The sequence below is a fragment of the Talpa europaea genome (genome assembly GCF_964194135.1).
Source record: "Talpa europaea genome assembly, chromosome: 11".
Lineage (NCBI taxonomy): Eukaryota > Metazoa > Chordata > Mammalia > Eulipotyphla > Talpidae > Talpa > Talpa europaea.
In genome coordinates, this window is record NC_140078.1 from 57,195,330 (window position 1) to 57,217,887 (window position 22,558).

The 22,558-nt window shown below is 48.7% G+C and overlaps 1 protein-coding gene across 1 annotated transcript in view; it reads left to right on the forward strand.

Moving 5' to 3' along the window:
• Window positions 1-22,558, forward strand: part of LRIG1 (leucine rich repeats and immunoglobulin like domains 1) — a gene marked incomplete at both ends in the record, with an annotated part of 105,085 nt that overhangs the window by 67,310 nt on the left and 15,217 nt on the right. The window contains 6 exons of the mRNA XM_084246952.1: window positions 7,535-7,672; window positions 9,631-9,774; window positions 11,299-11,442; window positions 13,653-13,796; window positions 16,113-16,256; window positions 18,287-18,367. Coding sequence (XP_084103078.1) covers window positions 7,535-7,672; window positions 9,631-9,774; window positions 11,299-11,442; window positions 13,653-13,796; window positions 16,113-16,256; window positions 18,287-18,367 — 795 coding nt within the window. The remainder of the gene's footprint in view (window positions 1-7,534; window positions 7,673-9,630; window positions 9,775-11,298; window positions 11,443-13,652; window positions 13,797-16,112; window positions 16,257-18,286; window positions 18,368-22,558) is intronic.

Here is a 22,558-nt window from a genome sequence, read left to right on the forward strand (position 1 = left end):
TAGAAATACTGTGTAGCGGATGAAAAAAAGAATTAACTACTGCTAATGCAAAAACCTGAATGGGTCTCATCAACATAGTATGGAGTGGAAGCAGCCAGAGTGATTACATGTCTATAGAGCACAAATGTAGGCAAAATTAATCTTTGGTGATAGAAGTGAGGGGTTCCCTCTGGGAAGAATTACAACTAGGAAAGTAATAGGAGGAAAGTATCTGGGATCCTGAAAACACTTTGGATCTTGATCTGAGCAGTTATTAGTTGGGTACTTGTATTTTATAAAAATATGTTGAGCTCTATACCAGTAATTTATACAAATCTTAGTATGCACATGATAGGTCAATAAAAACATTTACAAATCAACAGAATAACTGTCCTCCCTGGACCATATACCTGTTTGCTAGTGCTGTATTTTTCAACAAAGGAAATATTATCTTCACGTGTGTTTTTGAAATGATTAACATCCTTTGGCACTTGGAGCAATACAGCAAGACCCTCGTGGGCCGGCATCAGGGCCAGTTGGCTCTGCACTGTGTTTTACACTAAGTATCAGGGTCACAGATCATGTCACATTGTATGGATCCAAGGATGGTATCTAAAATTACATCGCAATCCCAAGTGGCACCTCAGGCTGAGTATACGCCATCTTCCATCGTTGCTCAGACCTTGGAGTAGCTGCTGTGTCGGGGCAGTGGGGTTAGATTCCTGCACTGCCAAGTGAGAATTCAGGGCAGCACAGCAATGGACCAGGGCAGAGAGCTGAGTCTGGTGCTCAGAGGCCAGCACTTGAGGACTAGTTTGTGTGAAAACCAGTTTCCTGAAACAACACGGGTTTCAGTTGCTCAGGTGCACTTAGCCTCAGATTTTCAACTGCACTGTGGTCATCAGCCCTAAACCCCCATGTGTCGTTCAAGGGTCAACTATATTTGTTAGCTAGAGGTCCAAATGAGGCTACAGCTATAATTTGAATTATTCTGTTTTGTTAAATAAGACATTTTAAAAGTTTGATGTTGAGGTAACATTATGGCAGATTTGCTGTTTCTTGTTAGGAGTCAACACTCCAGGGGGTCACAGTGTGAACTTGTGAGTACTGTAATTGTCTGGAAGAGCTGGAGGTCATGCCTGCTTAGATGTGGGACTGGACATTGGCCACTGAGGGTGTTTCTGTCTAATTGGGACATCAGAACTAAAGAGAGTAAGCATGTATAGTGTTTGCCTGCCTGTCTCCACTGACTCCAACAAAGAGGCTAGACCATCTTCTGAGAAACATATTGATGTAGTCTGGAGTTTCATTTTACTTCCTGAAAAGGTAGGAAGGCATCAGTGGAAAAGTTTGCTGTTAATGATATCTGATTTGGGCACTAGAGGGAAAAGAGGAAGGTTTTCTTTCTCTGCTATAGTAGGTATTTAGCCCCATTTTGATGGTGGTTAAGCAAGATACCGAGTGATCTATACCAGTTCCAAAGCTGCATCAGAAAAAAGAATTACAGTGTAGGTCCCTGCCTTTCCTTAACAGTTTGTGTTTATAAATAAAATTTTATTGGAACACAGCGACACTTCCTCATCTGTGGCTGCTTTTACATTTCAGTGTTTAGTGGTGACAGACACCTTATGGTCCACGAAGTCTGAAATATTTACTGTCTTGCCTATTATAGAATAAGTTTGCTGACTGCTGGTGTAGACAGTAATTTTAGGAACCAGCTTATTAATCCTTTCGACCCACCTTGACCCTGCTTCCTTTCATCTCCTTGCCCTTTCTTCCTGGCTGTTATCTGTGACACAAGATCTTTTCCACCACTAGCAGGAATACCTTGTAAACCGGGCTTTCACAGAACTGTAGTGGAACAATCACTTATGATAAAAAGTTTTGAACGTTGGTTTCAAATGCCTCCGTCTGTTTTACTGTCTAATTTAACATCAGCTCTGAAAATGTGGCCAAGTAGGGAGAGCTTATCTTGCCTGCTTTCTGACTTTGAAGGTGATTTTATTTTTGAAGCCTTTAACAGGTGTTGGTTTAATAGACTTGGGCTGTATTAAGTTCTCCTCACCCTAGAGAGCAGCCCGGGGGTAAACCGACACTGGATGGAGGCAAACACTGCCTGATGTATCCACTGCGCACTCCCCAGTCCCTGTAACTATAGAATCGTCTGGTTTGGTTTGGTGGCAGAGAAGGACTGGAGTGCTCCTTTGATGAGGCCAGTAGGAGGTGCTTCCACCACACCGTCCTCTTCCCTAGCTTCTTCCTCAGTCTCTTTTGTGAATGTTAAGCACATCCCTAGTAAATAGACTGACAGTCTTTATTCCTAAAGGTAACCATTGCACCCTGGGATGTAGATCTGTAAACACTGGTCACAGTGGAACCGTCTGCCCACCCAGAATATCACGAGTAACCGCTTCAGCTGCATCAATCTTTTGTGCCAAGATAAGCTGCACAAAACCCTGTGCACTCACCCGGGACTCTGGGAGGCTAGTACAAAGTGAACCAAGCTTTGCCGCAGGATTGTGGATTGAGTCATTGGTAGTGCCCTTAAAATTCTTCTGGGAGAGCTTCTGGGATGGGCTAGAAAAGAGTCCTGCTCCCCTGGGTTTGTGTGTTGGCTCCTCTTATTTCCCAGCCGTGTGAAAACCTTGGGCAAATTCCAGCAGATCTCTGAGCCATGGTTTCTTCAGCTGTAGAGGTGATAATGCTACCTGTCTCATTAGGTTGCTGTGTGATTTCACTGATGCTTCACTAGGACCTGCGACTTACAGGTGTTCAGTTGATTCAGAAGTGTAAAGAGGAGGGTAGACCTTGGAAAATGGGCAGTTAAAGTTATATTAAAGAGGTGACATGGACAGTTTTATGAAAGTAGAGCTCGGAATTGAGTCAGGCTACAAATGCTTTTTTACAGCTATCCGTTCTCAAGGCTGGGGGTGGTGGACAGGGACCCACCAACCCCTGCAGGGGTCTGAATGCTAGCTCTTTCTTCTGATCTTAATAGATGGTGTCTAGAAGGAATGTCCAGGCTGCCTCTGGTGACATGGCATGTGGTAGGCTTGGGTCCAAGGCATGAGCTTGAACCCCACTTGCTGCAGAGTGAGGAAGGAAAGTGTAACCAACTGGATGGAGATCCACAGTGTCTCTTGACCACCCTGAATCCTGTACAAGTTTCAGTCTGGGATTTGCTTTGAAGAAGCAACTCCCCAAGAGGGCCCAATCTTCTCAGCGTCTCAGTTTAACTTTAGTTGGAACATGCCTGTTTTCTCATGAACCAAAGAGTAGGAGCTTAGAGGTAACCCTTTGGTTCTGAGAAAGGCAGCAGACCTGCCTGTTTGCCTTGAATTGTTGCAGAGGAATAAACAGGGCATAGTCATTAATTAATTCTATTTATTCATTCCTTTTCCAAAGCACCTCCTATGAACTAGTTCCTGAGCCTGGTCCTAAGGATACAAATACAACTAATAAAACCAGAACTCATTTTATTGAGCAACTGCTGTGTGTCATGTCACATCAGCTCATGAAGCCACAGGAACTTAACATCCCTCTTTACAGTGAGGACTACCCTGGTTTCACGCCTCTAAGTGGTATAGGTAGGTCCTGAGGCAGAACTCTTCCTACTGTGTTGTATGGCCAGTGAGGAACCTAGGTTTGAGCTGGAGGAGTAGGAAGTAAGGCAGGTGTGTTGCAGGATGAAGACCTTTGTAAGGACTTCATCCTAAGATACAAAAGTCATCCTTTGAGTTCCAGGCAAAGAAATCCTGTGAACCGGCTTAGCTTTTTGCTCTGTCTTGTTTTAGAGTGGTAAAGTCCACATAACATAAAATTTACCACATTAATCATTTTTTTAAATGTTTATTTTTTTTTATAGAGGCATGTTTTATTTATTTATTTGTTTGTTTGTTTGTTTTGTTTATACAAGCACTGGGTATAGTCAGAAGCGCGGGAGGGTGAGAGAATTCACCAGATCAGGGAGCAGAGCAGGCAGAAGGACCGAAGTACACTGCTGAGGGGAGCAGCGGGAGGCAGGAGAGGTCTGCGCGCCATGTGGGACCCTCCTCCAGTGGCCGGGGAGCAGCCGGGGATCGAACCGGCGCCGCAGAGGCCGCGGGCAGCCTCGCAACCCAGCGCTCAACCGCTGCGCCACTGGGGAGGCCCACATTAATCATTTTTTTAAGTGTCCAGTGCAGCAGTATTAAATATACTTGTGTTGTGCAACCTATCTCTAGAGCTTTTTCTGTCTTGCAAAATTAAAAACTCCAAACTCATCAAACAACCCCCCATTTCCCCCCACCCCAGTCTCTGGCAGCCACCCTTCTATTTTCTGTTTCAATGAGTTTAACTCTTCTCGATGCCTCTTCAAAGTGGAGTGTTGAACCATCCCAGGCCAGGTTGGTTCACTGTCGGTTCTTGTAGACAAAAAGAGAATGTTGAAGCCTTTGGTGGATTTTACAGGACTTTAATGCCGAATAGGGACAGACCGACCAGCAGGGAGAGAGCAGTCTTTCCTGTTCTATCTCCCAGTCTCATGTCACCTCGCCTCAGAGTGGTCCTCAGAGTGATGCCCCTTTATCTGTTGCCTTTTGGCACAGGTGTCCACACTTACATATGGGCATGGCCGTGCTCTCTGGACCCAGGTGTCCATAATCATAGGTGTGTGTGCCTCACCCATGCCCAGGCCTCTCCGCCCCGAGCATCCATGCAACCTAGGAGGAGTGCAGGACTGCAGGTGGAAACTGTGGAGTAAAAAAGCCTGTGCTATGTTATTTACATGGAGTAACACAGAATATGTCTTTTAGTAACTGGCTTTTCTCACGTAAATCCTTGATTCACCCCTGTGGGAGCTTCCTTTTCAAGGCTGAATAATAGCCCATTGTACATACACACCTCATGTGTTTTATCTCTTCATCTGCTGGTGAATGCTGGGGTTGCTTCACTTTTGGCTGTTGTGAATAATGCTGCTACGTGCAGGAACCTCTTTGAGATCTGCTTTTAGTCCTTTTGGGTCTACCCCCAGAGGGAGAATTGCTGGATCCTGTGGTAACAGTTCTGCTTAATGTTTTGAGGCACCACCTGCAGCAGCTGCACCAGGGTTCCAATTTTTCCACATCCTCACCCACACCTGTTACTTGTTTTTTGATAGTGCTGTCCTGTGGGTGTGTGGTGGTATATCGTTGGCATGGCCCTGATGACTAATGTGTTGAGTATCTGTCCATGTGCTTATTGGCCAGGCCTGTATCTTCTTTGGAGGAACATGTCTTCAAGTCCTTTGCCTGCTTTTTAATTGGATGATTTGCTTTTCTTGTGCTTGAGTTGTAGGAGCTCTTTATATATTCTGGACATTATATTCTTATCAGACAGGTGGTTTGCAGATGTTTCTTCTCAGTGTGTGGAATGTCTTACCACCACTTCTGGCTGCTGGGCTGGGAATGGACCGTACGTTGGCAAGGACAGAGGTCTAGTTAGTAGTTTACTGAGCTGATCCCTTAACATTTGCAAACTACAAAATTAAGAATCACGGTTTGATGTACCCCAGCTGTAGTCTCCAGATCCTGGGGCACCTCTGTCGCTCTCTGTTGTGTGTGTCTGTCTTGCATGTCTCTCACCTGGATCGCTGTGCATTGCTTCCCCTGATGGGGTCCTGCTGGTGTCCCAGCTCCATCAGCCCCTCCCTGGAGCGTCAGCCATCGCTCTGGACCTATCCCAGCAACCTCTTCTGGCAGAGTTCAGCCCTGCTTGCCTCTGGCTCAGGCACATTTCACCATCCTGCTGCCTCACCCTCTCTCCCACACACTCTTGTTTCTCATCTCCACGGCTCTCTCTTCTGTAAGTGGGGAACTTTATCCAGCGTGTGAAAGAGACAGTATCCTTCCTTCACTGTGGCCTTGCGCTGAGCAGGGGCCAGAATGTGTTTGATTCAATGAATAAATAGACTAACAAGAAAGGAGAGAGGAAGAAGTTGAAAGAAGACAGCGGAGGAGGTGGGGGAGAAGAGGCCAAGGTGACAGGAGAAGTGTCGGGGCGCACAGCTGTCCCACGACCCTCTCCTGTGTCCCTCTTTGTGTGACTTGGGGCCAGTGGCGCCCCCCCCCTTTTTTTTTTCAGACCCTCTGGCTGGCTCCCTGCATTCAGAGTTCCTGGATAAGACTCAACTCTTTTGCCTTTATTTCTTGTTCTTTTTTCCCATACTTTACATAATAAAAGTTTTCTTTTTTCCTTTTTCTTTGGGAGTCAGAAAACTGAAGAGACTATTAGGAACTCAGTAAAGATCTCAAAGGAAGTAGCTGTGGGAGGGGGGAGGGTCGGCTGGGAGGGATCAGGAGGGGAAAGTGGTCTTTCATTCTGGGGAGATTTTGCCGTGTGCAATTGTGCCCTGGTAAATGAATTTTTGGGTCCAGGGCCTGGGAGACTTGTTAAAAAGAAAAACAAAAAATAACAAAGGAGTCCATGAGAAACCCCAGAGCTTCTGGGAAAGGCCCTTGTTTATGGCCGTTGGAACTGATTTGGTCAAGTGTTTGTTTAAAAGAGATGCCACTCGGTGAGTGACGCCTGGCTTACTTGTGTTGTGTTCAAGAATGCTTTGATTGGCCGGAGACCCTGCCACTGTTTACTCAGAAACTGGACCGAGTATGTGCCTGGAACCCAGAGACCCACCTCTTCCATTCAACACATTCTTAAGTATCTGAATATCGGGACTATGGATGTGGCAGTCGAATCGTCCAGGCCAAGTCCCTAATGGGGCTGTTCCTTCCAACCTTAGTTAGCGTTTATTTGCTACCTGTCCTGATTAGCAGATATTGGCTGCTCCATTAGGCTCTGGATTTGGCAGAAAGAGGATTGACAGTACCAATAGGTCATGGTGGTGACATACTTTTCTTGGAGGGCAAACACTCATCACTTTTGTTAACATTTGCCAGATGGTCACATCCCAACACACATTCCCATTTTCCAGATGAGAAACCGAGAAATAAAGTTTTCAAGGGACCTAGTCAGGAGGTTTGTGGGATCCAGTTAGACCTGGCAGCCAAGTGCCTGTTTTCTATACTTGGTGACAGGATTTGGCTTTCTCTTCTTGTTTTTAAATCCCTCCTGCCTGGTACAGGGAAGGACCCAGAGAATGCTAGGTGTGGAAGGATGTGTTAAATGGGATTAATCTGGTCTCAAGCCTGCAGCCTTGTTGGTGGCGGGGTGGGACTAGGTTCCAAAGATTGCAAATCAAAATTGTTTTAGGAGCTGGATCGATTCACCCCACGTCTGTTCTGAAAGTCATCCCTGAGAGTCCCTGCACCATCTGCTTCACCACCCCTGTGTTCTTGCCTTCAGGGAGAGCAGTCAGGCTTAGAACTTGCCACAGACACAGAATTTGATATTGTTTCTAGCACCTGGCCAGCAGGTAGTAAGTGACAGAAAGACGTATGGGAAATCTCATTCTAAGAGTGTCACTGCATTTGTAGTTTTCTGAAAGCGCAAAATAGCTAAGGGGAAAGTGTCTAAAAGAAGTAGCAGAGAAAATCTGTTTCTTTGCTAAAAGTCACGTTGAAGTCACTTCTCTCTGTTTTAGGCAACACAATAAGATTCGCAGCGTGGAGCGGAGTCAGCTGGAGGCTTACCTGTCCTTAGAAGTACTGGACCTGAGTTCCAACAACATCACAGAGATCCGGAGCACCTGCTTTCCCCACGGACTGCCCATCAAGGAGCTGTAAGTGCAGCAGGTCTGGATGCAGGGGCTTGGGCGAGTCTGCAGGAAGGGGTCCTTCCACTTCTCACAGAGGGCAGCCAACCCATTGTCTTCCATTTGCCTGTTTATAAACTATTCCCCAACCTCGTGGTGTCATTCTGACTCTACAGACGGGTGAGGAAGCTGGGGCAGGGAGAGGTGAAGTGGCCTGAAAGCTCACCCCCTGAGATGAAGTTCTCACCCTCAAATCCAGGTCTATTGTGGCAACAAAGCCTGCTTGCTTTCTCATTCACTGGCTGCCTCCCAGGAAAGCCAAGATTGGGGTGGACACAGGACACTGTGGGGAAGCCTCTCTGATGAGACTTCATCTGTCAGAGCTACCCTGCTAGCATCATGCACTATTTAAACACACTGTTCAGTTTATTTATTCTGTGGGTTCTAGGGCCCTTCTAGATTGCTACATTGGTTTGTTCCTCTACCACCCGTCTTAATGCTCCATTTCACACTCAGTGGATGATAGACAGGAGGAAAACAGAACCTATTTAACTCACTGCCTATTGCTAGGAAAATGCTGCTTTGGGGAAGAAACTGAAAATTAATTCAGGGTTAAAGAGGCTTTTTTCAAATGTCGTGAGTTTTCATTCCCATCATTTTTAATGTTCCTGAGTAATTTTAGAGACGATTTTTGAGGCTGGTTTAAGGGTCATTGTGACCCATCTTTTTAGGGAGGGATTGGCACACAGATTTTTCAGGGCCCCCTTAGGAAAACAGTGGTCTCTTAGGCTGCGTCAAGCCACCAGTTGGAAACAGAAGGCCTGGGTGTTTGTTAGTGAGCATGGCGGCACATGCAGACTGCGAGACTTTCAGGAAGGAGGTGCCGGCTGTAAAGTTGCACTTCCTTGCTTGGGACAAAGAGATCACCAACTGCTAACTGAGTTGCAGTGACCTTCTCTCTCTGCATGAAAGCCACAGTGACTTTCTGTTTGGCAGACACTGGCCAGTTTATCTTCATCACACACACTGTTCTTCTTTAATCTGGAGTGTTAAGAACAAACAGTCCAGCCCCATTTTTAAAGCATCCTCATGTGCCCTGTCCTGGGCTGCTGCCTGAGGGAGTGATCAACATGCCTTATTCCCGGCCCCTCTCTCTTGTGGAATTTTCTCATCTTTCTCCTTTTTTGCTTAAGCTACAAAATGGAGCATTTGTCCCAGAAGGTAGAAAGATAGGTGTTTTGGTAACACCACATGGCCCCTCCTTTTTTCTCTTTTCCATCTCTGTTACTTGGCATCACGCAGACCCAGGCCTTAGCTGCACACGGCAGTGGGTTTCGAGGGAAGGCACCCCTTCCACACGCGAGCCTGTCTACAGAGGTACCTTTGAGGTATTGCTTGTTTTCTAAAGGGACTCCCTGCAGGTCTCTTGCAACTAATGTTTTCTTTGATATAGTTAAAGTTATTCAAATGGATTGGTTTATACACATTCATCACATAAATCATATGTGAGTCACTTTAAAATTAAAGACTCTCTAAATGATGAAATCTGCTCTGACTGCTCTCGCACACCACTCTTTGGGGCTTTTCCCACCACCTTGAGCCCTAACCCTTGGGCAGTCTTGCTGAGGAGGGAATCCTGCAGGGGGATGCACACCCTGCCAGCTGGTGGGTGTCTGGGAGTAGAGGTCATTGACTCTCACGTCCGTCCTCCAGGGACTTCTGTCCTCCAGGGACAACCCACTAGCCATGAACACCAGGTGCGCGGGGCAGAACTAAGGCAACTTTGAGGCCTTCAAACCTGAAGGGCCTCCACCATCAAGGAACAAAAATAGTTTTCACAGCCACAGGGCGATGGCTGTGTCACGGAGCCCGGTCCTGATGAGTGTGTTTTAGCTTATGCTCCCAATCAGCCAGGTCTGGTGTTTGTGACAGAACGAGGAAGGCCTCCCACTGACCATTGCATTTTCTCTCCTGAATCATCCCAGCAACCTGGCCAGCAACCGGATCAACACCCTGGAGTCAGGAGCATTTGATGGTCTGTCACGGTCACTGCAGACACTCCGGCTGAGCAAAAACAGGATCACCCAGCTTCCTGTGAAAGCCTTCAAGTTACCCAGGCTGACACAACTGTGAGTACAGAAACCTGCACTTTAATTAAGGTTAGCCAGACTTTATGGAAGCCAGATTTCCCCGAAGACCCTGTACCAAATGCGACCCCTTCCTCATTCCCCCTGGTCAGACTCTGCATAAACTATCATTAATGACCCTGTGGCAACACCTAATAAAAACAAATTAAAAGCTGGGTCTGGTACCTGTGGGCGGCCTCGGGCTGAGAAAAAGATCCACTGAGTGTATACACACTCTTCTTCGCTGGCACTTGCTCAAATGAAATTCCAATTCCTGCTGGCCAGCAGCTGATCCTGGCTAACGCAGGCTGTGTGGGTTGATTCCTTATTTCTCCTTGAGGCTTTGTTTTTTCCAAAGGTACCCCTGTAGTCTGTGTTGTGGCCTAAAGGTGTCCAACGCTTCCTGAGCACTTTGAGAGTGAGTCATTGTAGCCAGAAGTAGTATAAGCAAGAGATGGGCTGTCTTCATTGCCAAAATATCCCAAGGTCGTTTATTTCTTTTTAAAGAAAGGATTTATTTGTTTCGTTTCTTGATCAGCAAAGCCAAGTGCCCTCCCACAGTGGACATAGGGTTTAGATTCAAGAAAACTCTGGTAACTAGAACCATGATCGACTGTTTCTTGGGTTTTTGTTTTGTCTTTTTCTCCCTGTATCTTCCTTATAGCAGAAGAGTGTAATTCAGGAAAACAAGTCCGTATTGGAGATTTGCTTTAAATGTAACAGAACAGTTGTTTAGGACTAGTTTAGCAAGACACTGGGGAGCCCCAGCACCCTCACTGTAGGTCTCACCTCTGGGGTAGATCCTGGCTACACTTGCTGCAGTCCTGAAGAAGCCTCCTGGCTGCCCAAGAGGTTGTGAGGGGCCAGGTCATGAGACACTGCACAAGTATTTGGGTGAAAACCAAAGGCTCTTGAGCCCCATGTTCACCTGCCCTTTCCCCAGTTTTACAAATGGGTCCAGCCCACCCACATTCCTGACATCTTAATTGAGGTTTTATCATGCTGGGGTACAAGCCAAATATGTATGCTTCATGATGCATCTAGATCTGCTCTCCCATATGCATAATGTTTCTCCAAAGTACAGACCCTATTCAATGTGGGGAGTGAAATATGTCATTGTCATTTGATACCAAGGGTTAGATTTTTCCCAGGCTGAGGCATCATGATCTGTGGTTTTTGGTTGCTCAGCTAAGACACCTCACCTAAAAAGTTCCCATCCTGAGTCATGCCTACCACCTCACTGCAGAATCATGGACATTCAGGGATGAAATGTGAGTGCTCATTCACTCAGGGGCACAGCAGGGCCAGCTTCAGGAGAGATCTGACCGCCCCCCTCATCTTTCAACCATTAGCAGTGACCCACATCATTGATGGCTCCTGGGTGGTGGCGGGAACAGCTCTGAGACTCACATGGGCCCGCTCGCCCTGATTTTCCCTGCTGACTTAGACCCACTTGGGACTCGATGAGAATGGTCCTAAATGGGGTATGTAAAGGATGCTCTGAACCCAGAGGCTTTGTCTTTTTAGGGACCTCAATCGGAATCGGATTCGGCTGATCGAAGGCCTGACATTCCAGGGACTCGACAGTTTGGAGGTGCTGAAGCTTCAGCGAAACAACATCAGCAAGCTGACAGATGGGGCCTTCTGGGGGCTGTCCAAGATGCATGTGCTGTAAGTGTGGGGCCTGGCCCCTTTGGGTGCTAAGGATGCTTGCTGGTCTGTTTTCATCACTTGGGCATGTTCATTCACCCCAGTGGGGTCGCAAGGCCCAACCTGCCCTTTGGAACTTCTACTGAGCCTGATTCTTTGTCTTTGGAGGCCACACCAGATCTAATGGCGTTTGCCTCAAAGGTTGGGAAAATCTTCTGGGGACAGTTTGAGAAAGTTGGTTGGTAAAAATGAAAGAGGTAGCCATTTGCTGGAGCCATCCGCCCCTTCCTCCCACCCCCGCCTGCTGCTTTAGTGACAGAGGGACCACAGGGTGGGCCCCCTTCCCACATCCTTTCCCCTCTCCCACACACTACAGGAAGTTCCCTCTCTCCCCTTCTGAGTTTGACAGTCTTCCTTGATGTGCAGGTGGGCTCAAACTGTACAGTTCATCCTGGGAGATTTATTTATGTTTTGTGAGCTAATCTACACACTCAGTACAGATGTTCCACTTTTATCCAGGGAGCACTCTTCTAGCCAGATGTGTGCAGTTGTTGCCACGCTGATAGACAACAAAAAGCATATAGCAGAGGCAGTGACTGCCGCCCACTTTCAGACATTTTCATTTGCTTATTTTTAATTAAAAGGAACATACATTCCTGGTTGGGTACAATCAGGTACTAAAGAAAAGCAGTCACTGCCCACAGCGGGTACCCCTCATCCCGAGCTCTCCCCTACTTCTTCTCCAAAAGGCATCACTCCTCAGTCACTCCTAATCATTCCACTGTTAGACGTGTTCGGGGTTCTTTTTTGTTTTTTGTTTTTTTTTTTTCGGTTGTGCTGGAGGCCGCTTCCAAGTTAACCCACATGTCTTGTTATCTGACTGGTTAACTCGAGATTTCTTTACAGTCAATGATTTAACTTGCTCAGAATACCTGCCACTCCTTTCCCTTCTCCATGGTTATGGCACCACATTTATATCCTTTCTTAACCACGATGAAACTGAAAACAGAAACCGTAGTCCAGCTCCATCGACTTCTTATGCCAGCCTCATCCTCACATGATGCCCTTGAGGCCACACCTTCCCCCACACACTCTTTGTGATATGATGACACTATGCATTTTTTTCCCCCATTTCTTTTTCGTCCTCCTTTGGCTAGCTCTTTACTTGACATCCTTAAAAGTGTTCTTTTGGGCTTTGAAATCCAGGTGTGTCATGTGCTGGGTAGGCCGAGATTAAAAGAAAATTCTTAGAAGAAAATGAAGTTGGTATCTGTGGTTTGGTTTTTATGTTGAACAGATTCATACAAATTGTGGGTGATGAGTTGCCTCAGAAGTTACTTTTAAGTTGAGAACTTGCCTTTTGAGCAGTGGTGGAAAGATGGATAAAAAAGCAAAGCCTGGTTGCTCAAAGCCCTTGTTATACTGAACACAGAGCAACATTTGCATTAGTAACTTTTATTCAGAGGCCAGTCATACGGGGTTGAGTCGTCCTTGGCTAGGTCGCGCTGTGTCAAGCCGGGCTGTAACATCTTTGCTTAACACTTGGTCGGAGCTAAGTTCTCAGCGTGGTGCTAAAATCACATGTGTTTTCTTCTGTAATGAATTACATAGATATTCTTGGATATCTCCATCTTACCTACATCCGCCCACTGATGTGAATTATTGTGAAAAGGACCAAGCCTGTCTCTCTTGTCTCTCCATTGACCTCAACCAGCAAATTGGCAAAATTGGGATTTGAATCCAGCTTGTCTGGGCCCAACTTCTCTGTGCCACATCTCTTGGCACAGAGCCTAGACTCGGTTTGCCAGGCCTGAGTTTCAAATCTGGCCCCTGACTACTTGCTGAGCAGTGACATCTGAAGTTACCTGGCTTCTCTCGGCCATTTTCCTCACCTGGGAGATAGGGATCATGCTGAGAGCTAAGTCTGTTTTCTTCCCCTTCCTATAATGGACTTTGCCCTGCTTTCAGCCTCTGCTTGCATGGTTTACTTTATTCAGCTGAAAAGGTCACCTCTGGAAACTTTCCCCTTGCCCTCTGAAATTTTTGAGCTAGATTACCACCTTACTGGTTTTCCGTCTGTTCTCACCTCTGCACATGCACACACGCAGACCCCACGTTCTCTCATGCGCCGTGGGATCCCAGGGTGAGCAATGTCTACACAGAGTGGCTGCTTTTTGCTGTCGGTTCAGTGGATGCCTGGGTCTCCATCCTTCACGTGGCTTTCGTTGCAGGCACCTGGAGTACAACAGCCTAGTGGAAGTGAACAGCGGCTCCCTCTACGGCCTCACTGCGCTGCACCAGCTCCATCTAAGCAACAACGCCATTTCTCGAATCAACCGTGATGGCTGGAGCTTCTGCCAGAAGCTGCATGAGCTGTGAGTGTCCTCTGGCTTGCTCTGCACAATGTTCAGACACTGCCCGTAGCTGAATCCCCTAGAGCCCAGGAAGTGCTCGACCTGGAACCTTCCACAGCTTGGTGGGCCTGGGGAGTGCTTGGGTTCGGGGCAGGTGCCAAGAGGCAGGCTGGCAGCAGCCTGCAGGGACAGTGGAGCCCAGCCAGCCAGCCAACCCAGAGCTGAACCCCAGACCCTGATCTTTCAGATTAGCAGGGGATTCAGGGGTGGCCCTAGATCCCCGCAGGGAGCCTCTACCCCAAGGCCTCCCTGGACTTAGGCTTCCTGAGGTAGAGGACTCCATTGTAGTCTCCTTGCAGCTGTCGTGAGGCCTCTGTACATTCTCGGATGCACCAAGTTTCATGTGATTCCTCAATGAAAGGGGTTAGTAGGGCTCAAACCCAGAAGGGACAAGGAACCTGAGAGCTGGCGACTGCACAGCCTCGCAGTGTCCACCTTCTTCCTGGGAACCCCCTTTAGAACTCCTGGCCTGGTAGCAGAGCTCCAGCACCAACATGGATGTGTGCTTATGCTTCACCTAAAGATGCATGGCTCCCTCTTTGGAGACTCCCAGGCAGGCTCCTGGGCAGTGCCTCAGGCCCCTGGCAGACTCCCTGGGCCTGCAAGGGTGAGCGGCTTCAATAATGAAACCAGCATTCCCACAGACTCGGTGGCCATATCCTGCCCCGTTGTTTCTGTCCTGCCTCGAGAAGATCGGTCACTTGGTGGAAAACAACCGTGTTTGTTATTTTAGTTTAATATGCTCAAGGTTTCTCAATTCTGTTTCAGTCCAACATTTTTTTTTTTTTAATTTTTAAGAGGGCTTGGGTGGATTTTCTTTTTTTCTCAGCTTGAGATAGGAAAAAATTCACTCACTGATGTGATTATTAAATGTTAACAAGTCTGTCTTGTCTCTCTGTTGACCTCACCAGGAACATTAAACTGAACGTTGAGTCTTACAGTTGGTGTTTTTAATCTGTTCTTTTATGTTTTTACCCTACATACTCACTGCATGCTAGCCGGAATTTTTATTTCAGGGAATCTGCCATTACTGAATGCACAATTAATAGTCCTGCCTCTTTCCCTGGACTCAGTCTCCTCTGATTGTGTGTACATGAGTGTGTGTCAGCCCCTTTAGGTTAGCTTCCCGATCCAGCAAGGCAAGGTTCTAGTCTCAGTGACACTGGACGGCTTCTGGCAAGGTCTTTCTTTGCTCAGGCTGTGACCCTACTAGGGAATGCCCAGAACCATGGTTTTCTGACCAGGCCTGGGGAGGGACTCAAGAGAGGTCATCTCAGTCCCCCAGCCTGAACCAGCAGTACTTCTAGGGTCAGGAGTAGTCCCTGAATCACGGAAGGTATCTGGTGTTGCAATGTGAAGGGCTTCCTCCCAGTGCCCCCACTCTGGCTGGTGGGCAACGTGAGGCTGTCTTCTGTGCCCTCTAGAAGAGGCCCAGGAGGGCACGGCAGGGGCCTTGTCCAGTCCTAGCAGTTTGCCTGACATCCAGGCAACCTCGGAGCCAGGTTTCAGGTTGCTTTCCCATGTGTTTCCCGCCCCTCCTTTAAGCTAGATTCTTTTAATTGCAGGTGAGGATGTAATTTTGATCTCTTGCCAGGCCTTTGCGACTGACAGACACCATGACTTATGTCTCCAAGAGGGGAAGAATGTTATTCCCTGCCGACTTTAAAAACTCATTAATCTTTGAATTTATTTTGCTTCTTCCTGCTCCAGTCCAGATTTCCCATTTTTCAATGATAAATAACTAAATGTCAATTAACCAATGCAGGGCTGTCCCAGAGGTGCTGTCTGGGAGAAAGGAAAGTTGATGCTCGGGGAAGATGTGTGGCTTGAGGCATATTCCCCATCCTGCTTACCATAGGGGAATCATGCTAAGAGGCTGGCCCTGATGGGGTCAGGGAGTCTTGGAAGGGAGGCTAGTTGAGGGCAGCGGCCCAGGTAAGGACAGATGCCCTGGGGAAAGCTTGTTCCCAGCTCATGGTGCCCTCTGCTGGTCAATGTCGAGAATCCAGCTGGCTCCCTTGCTCACTGTCAGAGCCTCCCAGGGTCCTGTCAAGTCTTAGGCCACTGCCTCGGGAGCCTTTCAGGACCTGAATTAAGTCCAGTCTTGAGCAGCAACACGAAGGTGTGGGAGCCTTATGGGTTCTCATGTGTATGACCTTGTTTAGGCCTCACAGTAAAACAGGATTCCTGATCTCCATGACCTTCTCAACCACTGCAGGAGTCAGGCTAGATGGGTGCAGGCCCAGTGGTAACATTTGCTCCCCCCTCTTTCCTCAGGATTCTGTCCTTCAACAATCTCACCCGACTGGACGAGGAGAGCCTGGCCGATCTGAGTAGCTTGAGCATCCTGCGCCTGAGCCACAATTCCATCACCCACATCGCAGAAGGTGCCTTCAAGGGACTCAAAAACCTACGCATCTTGTACGTCTTTCCGTGCGGGTTGACAGAATGAAGGGGGTCTCTGGCTGGGAGAACAGGATACAGCAACCACGTGCCTAGATGAGTTCCCTTCACATAGTCATGGAGCTGGAATGGGATCCAAAACTGACCTGCTGTGTGTGTCACATCTCAAACTTTATGATCAACTGAGAAAGAATTGGCTGAACAGAACAATGTCTCTCACTCTTTCAAAAAATTGTGCTTAGCAAGCACTAGACCCTGCAGTATACTTGGCAGGGTGCTGGGGTCCTGTGGTTGGGAAAAGCTCCCCAGGCTGAGCACTGGCACAGCCACCAGGTCAGCAGCCATGGGTCGGTCTTTCCAGTCTTGAATCTTCCCACTGCAACTTCCCTTTTTCAAGTCCTGACTATGTTCCATCTAAGCCAGTGAACAGTGAGGCTGGTCTCAGAGCTAGCATTTGGGCTGCTTCAGCACACCCTGGGTCTAGGAGGCTCCATTTCCAAGAGAGGTAAAGAGGTGTTTCTTCAGCCCCATCTGGGGTCATTTCACGAGGTGAAGGTCATTTTCCTCCAGGTTTCTAATTAGGGGGGCTTGCTGGAGGTTGTTATAGGATGCTTTCTGGGACTTCTGTAGAAGTTTTTGATTGTTGGCTTCAGAGAACTTTCAGGCAGCTACCACCATAAAACCCCCAAAGAAGAGCATTTGGGTTTTGTCCGAAAATGCTAGAGTGTTCTAGGGATACCTTCCCGGCATGCTTAGTGGGAGAGGGGCCCTGTTCAGGGTAATAAGGAGAAAGCCCTTTGCACTTGCACCTGCCAGAGAGGGCAGAGTAGGCTTTAATGCCAGGCCATTGTTATGGAGTGTGAAAGAGCCGGAGGCCAGGCTATTCAAGCCCTTGCAAGGCCTGAATAAGAAGGCCTGGAACGTTCTGACTGAGCAGGCCAGAAAGAAGAGAAAAGCCTTGGCACCAGGGTAAGGAGCAGGGAGACAGGCACACAAAGCCACAGCCCCTGGGTCCCTGGGCTTTTTAGTGTGAAGATAATAGGGAGAAACCTATTAAAAGAAGTTCCTTCCAGTGGCAGAATGTCAGCTCTTTGAGCTTCCTGCTGTAAAATAAAGGTCACAGCAAGCTTTGCACTTTTCAGTCAGAGTTCCCCTCCCTGTTGGCAGCGCTGATTCCTCTGACTTTCCTGGGAGCCAAGAGCAGCATCCCTGTCTATTCCTGGTGTCTCTTTTGCCAGACTTGGGATGGGAAGGTGTAGGGACTTGGAAAATCTGTGGAAAGCTAGAGAGGACAGACCATGTGGCAGAACGGGGCCTGGTCACCAGGTGGGATGTCTTGCCTGGCACTGTGACCTGCCCTTGGAAGTTGGGGGAGGAAGCTGAGTCATAGGCCTTGTGATTTGCATTGTTGAAGGAGACTGGGCTGAAAACTTGGCCTTCCCCCGCTCCCCTTCTCAAGTGGGTCACAAGTCTGACTCAGCAGCCAGATGTCGACCCTGGCTCTCCATCAGCCCCTGTGAAGGCCCTGCGAGAGGCCGGGGGCTCCGGGATCCACACCCACTTGCCAGCATGGAGGGCCGTGAGCTGGGACCTTTTGGTTTGCCGTTCCAGTCCTCTGTGTGCCTTCAGTTCTATAGAAAGTACCAGAAAAGGGACTCTGGTGGGTATGAGAGCGGACAGGAACCTTTAGGAACCCTTTAGATTGATTCTCAGTGCCGGGGGCCAGATGTCTGCTCTCTGTTTTCCGCTGTGCTGTCCACACCTCCTCTCTCCCCTGGGACTCAACCTGAGGTGACTGGGGAATGGCAGATGGAGCCAAGCTGTAGGTCCCAGGCCTATGTCAGCTTTGCTCGAAGACTGAGAAAGCCAGCCAGGAACACAAAGCATGCAAAAGTGGGCTTCCTGGGGCTCAGTGGTGGTGCTTCTCCTGATCCTGGGTGACAGCTGCACATGTAGCACACCCTTTGGGTCTGTTCTCCCACTTGGTGTCGAAGAATGTGCCGAGAGCACAGACTGCTTAGTGAGCTCTCTCTCTTCCTTCTCCCCAGGGATCTGGACCACAATGAGATATCTGGCACAATAGAGGACACCAGTGGTGCTTTTACGGGGCTTGAAAGCCTAAGCAAGCTGTGAGTATCCTGGCATCTGAGCTCTATTGGAGATGGCACATTGCCCCCGCCCCTGCGCCCCCGCCCCGTTTGTTCTGGACCTGGCTGAGGAGAATTGGCCACGTGTATCTACTTTTGTGTATGGTGCACGGCCTGAATAAGAGCAGCAGGCTTCTCTCCCCAACTCCTCTCTGGCCAAGGGTCTCATCACTGCCCTGGAAGATCTTCTTTCCATTTTAATTCATGAATGTGAAAACAGCCACAAATGAGTTTTGCCCTCTTACTCAGTTTCTAGAAATTGTGTGAAAAACTTAGTGTCCAGTAACCCTTAATGATTTTGAGTCTTTGGTCAATATTTTTAATGTCAATTACAAACTTGAACAGAAAGTCATTACCAAGTGTGGTGTAATAGCTCTTTTTTATTCAAAGTTTCCAGCTGGCTTTTTGTTGTTTTAAGCTCTAGAATTTGCCAGTTACTCTTCTAGGCATTGTGTGTGGGTGTGCTGTACAGGATTCCCCTGCTATCCAAGAGTAGAACATTCCTATTTGATAGGTTACTTTTTGGGTCTGGGAATGCTATTACCATTAATTTATATGGAAAGATTTTTGAGTGTTCCCAGACCCAGAAAGTAACCTACCACATCCTACCAAAAAAGGCCGTTCTGCTTTCGGACACCAGGGAAACCTGTCCTTAATGATGTGGTGAGGGCAAGCTCTCCTGCAGCCTTTCTGTCATTGAGGAAACAGGTGAAGGGGTTTTACCCAAGAGCACAGTTTGGGTAGGTGGCAGGTCAGGATTCCCCAGTCTGGCTTCAAAGCCACAGTCTCTCTCACCCCACAGTCTTTTCTCTCTGCATCTCACCCAAGCTTTATGCAGATACAGCCCAAGGCACCAACAGCCTTAGGGACTAGAGTGATTTTTATTGTTTACTAGCAACTCAGAGGGAGGGTTTGGAGGACAAGACAAAGAAGCCAGCCACCACTCCCTGAGTCCAGTCCCGGGACAGCCCCTCCCCACCCCCCCACCCCACCCCCAGCAGAGCAGGAGTGTAAAGTACATATTTTGAAAACGCCAGTAGCGTGCAGGCTCCAGGAGAGCCTGTGGTAGGGAGTCTTTCTGTATAGTTAATGATTCTATGGTTTGGGAAAGTGGGCTTTTTCACACCTTGTATACTCTGAGGGTTGTGAGTAAAGGTAAGTATTTGGCCCTCAGGGAACTGTATCTTGACAGCTGTCAAAATGGCTGTCAGGCATTCCTGTTCTTCCCTGAAAAACTCCCCTGTCCCTGCCCCTGTTCACACAGTGCAAGCTTGGGAAGACCAAGAAAGCACAAGGGGAAGGCTGGGCCCGAACTGACCAGATTCTCTGAGCTCCAGGGTGTGCCATTCACACGGCCTCAGCACCTCTCATGAATTTGGGAAGGGGGTGTCTGCAGGGGACGGAGAGTGGATGGCATCCCCCTCCAGTGTTCCATGACCCAGGAGGTTCTTCTTTGGCAGCCCTTGGGGGTGCCAGACTCCTGGTTCTGCAGAAATCTGCCTGTTTCCATGGTCTGGGCCATGTCTTAATTGTGTGCTGGTATTTCTCCTACTTCAGCTGCAGGGTTAGCTTTGCAGTTCTGTCTAAAGTCCCAAGAAGTCAGCGTAAGCCCCCACGTTCCTCACGTGTCGTGTCACTTGACATGGGCTTTCTGAAAGTAGTGGGCTCCGTGCTGACTTGGTCCTGATACTCAGGGGAAATCGTTAAAATTCATTCTCCATCCATCTCTCCTCCCCTCCCCCCCCACCCCTTAGCCCTACCCCTCAGACTCTTGGGGATGGGAGCTCTGAACATATTTCGAAAAAGAGAGGTGCACATAGTTTAAGGAAATTGGAACAACAGCTCCTTAATGTGATTAAATATATGCAATTAGCTATTCGGGTGGGATGGCATCATGGTTATGATGCAGAAGAAGAAGGAGAACCTCCTTGGATTTAAAAAAAAAAGGTGATTTGCGTTGCCAGTCATCTGCGCAGGTTGTGTAACAGGAAGTAAGACAAGGAAGAGAGGAAGCAGGTTGCATGATTGGAAGGTGGTCGCAGTGTGTTGCAGGCAGGTGGGGTTCCCTACATGATCTGCCTGTGATGGTGTGTGAAACTGCAGCGTTAGAAGGCAAAACAGAAAGCCAGTGCTCTCCAGTGACCCTGGCGCATGACTCTGGTTACAAACCACTGCTTATGGCAAAGGGAGGTGTCGCGTGAACCCCTGAGAAAGGATGGAGGGAGGGTCTGGGTAGGTGCAGCCAAGCTAGGCAGGGAAGGAGGGGCAACCTGTGCTGCTTCCTTCACCTGTACCATCTGGAAACAAGGCTGTGACCCTGGGGTGCGCCATTCAAGTAGCTAGTGGTATCCGTTGGGTTCATGAGAAGTGAGGAGCATGTTAGTGTGAAGAAAGGTTGCCCCTCTAGAGCTGTTGTGGCACACGGAACATACTTCTCTGGTGGGAGTGTGGGCTTTCTCTGTTGCTCTTGAATGTGTTTTGGGGAGCGTGGAATGGGAGGAACTCTCTGGCGTTCACTCAGTTGGTCAAGGACCTGGGGTCTTTCTAGCCATGCCAGAGGCCAGAACTAAATTAACATGTTTTCCAAGAGGGCCTTTCTGGTGGCGCAGGAGGTTGAGCACCGCGCTGTGAAGCTGCCTGCAGCCTCTGCAGTGCCGGTTCGATCCTGGCCGGCCGGCAAGGGTCCCACATGGCGCGCAGACCTCTCCTGCCGCCCGCTGCTCCCCTCAGCAGTGTACTTCGCCAGTCTGCCTGTTCTGTTCCCCGCTCTGTCTCTGGTGAGTCCTCTCACCCTCCTGCACATCTGGCCTGTACGCTGGTTCGCCGGTTCTTGTATAAATAAATAAATCTTTTAAAAAAAAAAATGTTTTCCAAGAAAGGAAGAATGAGCAGCAGAGCCATGAAAGGCCTCACTCTGTGAACACTGGAGGGTTATCCTGCCCTGAATATTTTTAACTGCTAAACATGGTCATTTGGGGTAGTTTTTCCAGCCCAGAGCTTCCTAGCAGGGTGAGGCTGTCCCTAGTTGCTAGCAAGTGGCTTTCCTCCTAGTTGACATTCACCTGCCCCACAGACCCCACCTTCAGAACGATGGGACAGCTGCTCGGGCCCGTGCACCGACTGGAGTTAGTATGTGAGGAGGGAAGGGAGAATTCTGCAGCACAAATGTAACGCAGGAGCCTGCCCCTGGGTTCCAGCTCCTCACCAGCATTCCTTGGGAGGGAGGAGGTTGGGTGACACATGGGTGGCATGTGTGAAAGGGAGTGTTAGGGAAAATATGCAGAACTGGATCTTGAAACCAGGCTTCTCGAATACTGCAAGGTTGAGTGGGTCTGGGTAGGTGCTGTTGCCCCGCGAGGGGAACTTGCCCCAGTCTCGACCGAGTAAAGGTGGAGCAGAGAGACCGGTGTTTCTTGCTCATGAGGGCATAAGGCTGTCGTCAGGGTCCCGGCTACTCTCCTGGTCAGCACAAGGACCCCTCGCCTGCCAGGGTTGCCTTAACAAGAGAGCAAAGGCCTTTGGGAGCTCTGGACTGGGTGGCTGGGAGATGTGTGAGAGGATTTGGTGACTTCCCAGGGTCCCTGGGTGGGGGAGAGGAGACCCCTGTTGCTCTGCGGGGGGCCCTAGATCAGGTGCCGCCAGGTCTTGGGGTCCCTTGTCCCGTGGAAGGGCAACTGTTCCCTGGCAAAGTCACAGCTCTCCTTTCTCCACAGTGCCCGGTTATGAGGGCCGTCCCCTTCCACTGGCTTCTCGAGCATGGCCCCAGCCCCACTGTCTGCTGAGAGAATGTAAAGACCTGTTTCGGCCCAGCAGCAGGATGATTAGCCCCTGCGTAATTGAGAATTTGTTTTATTGCCATTGTCACCATTAGAAATAACTGCCTGCCTTCGTTGTAAAAGAGGTCAATGTGGCTAATATTTAATGGATGAAATAAAGCACAGCTTTTTCCTGACTTTCGTTTACGGGAGATTTCACTAACCAGTTCAAAACGTTTTACTAGGTCCTGGGGCGCAGGGGCCGGGCGGGGTGCTAAGTGAGTGGGGCCGGGCGGCGCTCAGACAGGCTGTGGTCAGGGAGTCCCAGCAAGCCTGGCCACTGGGCCGCTGTGTGTTTTGGTTTGTTTGTTTTAAAATAAAAGCTTCAGATTGAAAGAGGTTGTGGAAACATGTTCAG